Source organism: Merops nubicus, unplaced genomic scaffold (assembly GCF_000691845.1).
Source record: "Merops nubicus isolate BGI_N331 unplaced genomic scaffold, ASM69184v1 scaffold13710, whole genome shotgun sequence".
NCBI lineage: Eukaryota > Metazoa > Chordata > Aves > Coraciiformes > Meropidae > Merops > Merops nubicus.
The window spans coordinates 1454-5465 of record NW_008583646.1 but is presented as its reverse complement, the minus strand read 5'-3'; the positions used below and the strand labels follow the sequence as shown (position 1 = coordinate 5465).

The following is a 4012-nucleotide window of genomic DNA, read 5'->3' as shown; positions in this document are numbered from 1 at the left end:
GCAGGAATATCATTATGAGTAATACAATCTACTGTATCAGTGCTTCCTACAAGAACCACTAACAACGTAGATGAATGGTATTTTTGCTTCCAACTACAGCTGCAGTTGTTTTTGTTGTGATGCTAAGGATCAGTACTGTCTATGAATCCCTGGAGGTCTTTCTGCCTCCTTCTGTACTCTACCATGTCACAGGTAGCTATATCACACCTGTCTTGCTGTATTTGGAGATGGCTGTAAGTGTAAAGGAAGAGTAACAACTTACATGAAAAAGGACCAGTCCAGAGGTGACAGAGGCAGCAATTTTTTTACAAATGAAATACATTTGATTTATAAAAAGGTAAACTTACCATTTCAGCATTAGAGTGCACATAACTCATTCAAGGCAGCAGAGTAGATAAGCAACTCAGAGATAAAACTCTCTTATTAATCTGATTTGTACACCATTTTTACTAGTTGAAGGAGAGGAATCAAGTTTTTCTTCCAAGCTTATTAGAGATTTCCCTTGCAAAACGCCTTTTTTTATTCTAGATTCAACCTACTGAAACTTTACTATATATAAGATAGAAAGGAACATGGCTTCTAACAAGTGGTGTTTGCTGTATCAGGATTGAGATATCTAAGATTGTTTCAACTTGAACAAATAAAATAGGACTTGTACTTACCGATATATCATCACTAAAATCTATTTCATCCAAATCAAGGTACTCAGGGGCTTCCATTATTCTTCTATGGACATTTTGGGTGAGTCAGCACAGTAGTAAAGACCTGATTAAGAAAAGAGAAAAGGGGATGTCTGCTAAAGAGTCAAAACCACACAGAAACAGTTTAACATAGTTGCTAGATTACTAAAACATGTAACATGTGAAGTGAAACCTTTCATAACTTAATCCTAAAAAATAATGTATTTTGCCATCTCTGCATATCATAAGGAAGCCATATAAATTTTTAGGAGGAATAGCTAAGTGGTACTTGAACTGGAAGTCACAGATACTTGATTCAGCATCACGCAGTCCTCCTCAGAAGCTCAATACAGATGTGAAGACCTAGGCTGTTGAGAACCTTCATGACCCTGCAACCATAGCTGTGTTAATGACACTGTGTTCTCTTAGGGATGCTCTTACTTTCCTGACCTGTACATGGCAGTTTCTGTCACTATAGTTTTCCTTTGCTCAGGAAGGCAGAAAAGAACTGAGAATCATGCTGTGTGCAGAAAACAAAGCCCTATCACACCTTATCAATGCTTAACAAGCAGGCAGACACACCATGCAGTCAGTGCTTTACAGATAGATGATTTATCTCTCCACGGCCTGCAAGTGCACTTCCCCCAAAACAGTAACCAAGGCAAACCTGGAATTCTATCAATGTGCACTGATTATCAGGGACCTTAACCATTTCCTCACAGCAAGTGAAAAAGAAAATTCTCTTGCAAAGCACGAAATTTGGCTAGAAAAATCAGTAAGTAATTCTGAATAAATTGGAGCTTAGGCAATCAGAAGATTAAAGACAGTAAAACCCTTATTACATTCTTAATCCTGACTAGAATGAAGGTGTGCATTATCACTACAGACAAGTACAACAGAAGTAAAAATGGAAATGGAAGCTATTTTAGAGCAATCTGAAAAAGCACAGTGCATTTTTAAATAATTTGAGGCAGTACATAAGTGTTAAGTATTATTACAGAAGCAAATTAAATCCTTCTAGTACTTGTATATAACATAAAGAAATGCCTAGAGGAAAAAAAAATAATACAAGCCCAGTTTATTCAGATGACAAATGCCAAAAAAATATGTTTATGAATAATGAAGTTAGCTGTATAGGTCTAAACAAAATGACTGAAACTGTGAAACACTAATATGCAGTTAAGAATGTCCTAGGATAAGAGGTCTGAATAAAATGCGTTTCTGCAGGTCTTATACTTGTTGGCCATCAAAACCTCAGTCATTAATCTCCTTCATAACACCTCACCCAAGCACAAGGCTAACTTTAAGACACTGGTTCTTGAAAAGTTTTTAGAAGAACCAAGACACAGGTCTACAATTTTAAGCCAAAAGAGCTGGAAAAGTAAATTTTTATTTCTCACCAATTTACTGAAGGTAAAGGACTATTCAGCATCATTTCATCTGTAAGTGAAAAAGAAAAAAAACCCAAACACATATTTTCTGTCATGTATTAAGATACTTCTGCTCCTTGCAACATGAAATGGAATGAACTCCTGAGGAGAAAGGCACCATGTAAGAAGAACCTCAGCTACCTCTCACTGTGCTCTCACTGTGGCTGTTAGGTTTGAATGAAGTGGTGGGAAAGGAGATGGCTACAAAAAGGTAAAAACAGTATAAAGCCTTCAGTCCTATTTGATATGAGGAAATAGAAGTGGCTATAATGTGAAACTAATCAGAAGCTTTAAATTTCGCACAATTCCCAAATGCTACACTTGTTATTAGATGGAACCACTAAAATCAGACCAAACCCTTGCAATGAAAGCAATTAGCTGTTGTGAAAAGGCAAGACACATTCAAGTCTACAGATTCTTTTCCACATTAGAGATTGTCGTGGTTTAGACCCAGACAGGAGCTCAGCACCACATGGCTGCTTGATCAGCCCACCCCAGTCCACCCAATCCCCCACAGCGGGATGGGAAAGAATAGGAAATAAAAGGCACAACTCTCTGGCTTGAGATAAGCAGAATTTAACAGAACAATGCAAAAGAAGAAACAACAGTAATAGTAATGAAACAGCACACCAAACGAGTGATGTAGAATGAACCAGACCGCCGTCCTTAAATAGTGGGCATGGCATCAGTATGGTACTGAAAAACCCTTTGGCTCTTTCAGTTGTCTGCTACTGGCTGTGCCCCCCTCCCAGCTCCTGGCGAAAACTAACCCTATCCTAGCCAAACCCAGGACAGACATTTTGCTTTCTTAACAGAAAGAGAATTTCAGTGTATTTATTGAAGGTTTATGCTTTAACATGTTGCATTTGTGTGACACTACAGCTGACTTGTGGCAAAATGCCGTCCCTCTACTGAGTTTGTGTGGCAAGGTTTTGGCAGCGGGGTGGTTACAAGTGTGGCTTCTGTGTGAAGCTGCTAGAAGCTTCCCCTTTGTCTGCCAAAGCCAGTGCCAGCCTGCTCCAAGCCAGACCTGTCACTGGACAAGGCTGAGCCTGCCGATGGTGGTTATAGTGCCTCTGTGATAATGTATTTAAGAAGGGGGAGAGGAGAGAGAAAATGTGAGTGAAACAGCTCTACAGACACTGAGGTCAGTGAAGAAGGAGGAGGAGAAGGTGGTCCAGGTGCCAAAGCAGACGTTCCCCTGAAACCTGTGATGAAGACTATGGTGAAGTAGGTTGTCCTCCTGCAGCACACGGAGGTTAACAGTGCAGCAGATATCCACCCACAGCTCATGGAAGACCCCCTGCCACAGCAGGTGCATATACCCGAAGAAGGCTGTGACCCTGTGGCAAGCTCATGCTGGAGCAGGTTCCTGGCAGGACCTGTGGCTCTATGGAGAGAAGAGACCATGCTGGAGTAGGTTTGCTGGCAGGACTTGTGACCCCATGGAGGACCATGCTGGATCAGGGGAAGAGCATGAGGAGGAAGGAACAGCAGAGATGATGTGGGATAAACTGACTGCAACCATCTGCCCTTGTCCCTTTTTGTTGCTCCTGTAAAGAAGTCAGAAACAAAGGACTGAAGTTGAACCTGGGAAGTGTGGGGCAAGTAGAAGGTATTTTAGTTTTTGTGTTTGTTTCTCACTATCCTACTCTATTTTTAATTGGCAATAAACTAAATTAATATTTCCTGAGTTGAGTCTGTCTTGCCTGTGATGGCAACTGGTGAGCAACCTTCCTGTCTTGATCTCAACCCATGAACTTTCTAATCCTTTTCTCTCTCCATGTCCTGTTCATGACGGGGAGGGAGAGAGCATCTGGGTGGATATCTGACAACCAGTCAAGGTCAACCCATCACTGTGTCACTCACAGAGGGAAGGACTAGCTTTCAGTTTATTGCTGT

The 4012-nt window shown here is 40.8% G+C and overlaps 1 protein-coding gene across 1 annotated transcript in view; it reads right to left on the bottom strand.

The window, feature by feature from the left end:
• The window catches only part of SNCAIP (synuclein, alpha interacting protein), a 50696-nt gene extending 49929 nt beyond the window's left edge, over positions 1 to 767 (bottom strand). Inside the window, exon 1 of the mRNA XM_008941682.1 lies at positions 663 to 767. Coding sequence (XP_008939930.1) covers positions 663 to 719 — 57 coding nt within the window. The 5' untranslated portion in view covers positions 720 to 767. The remainder of the gene's footprint in view (positions 1 to 662) is intronic.
• Positions 768 to 4012: the final 3245 nt, after the last annotated feature.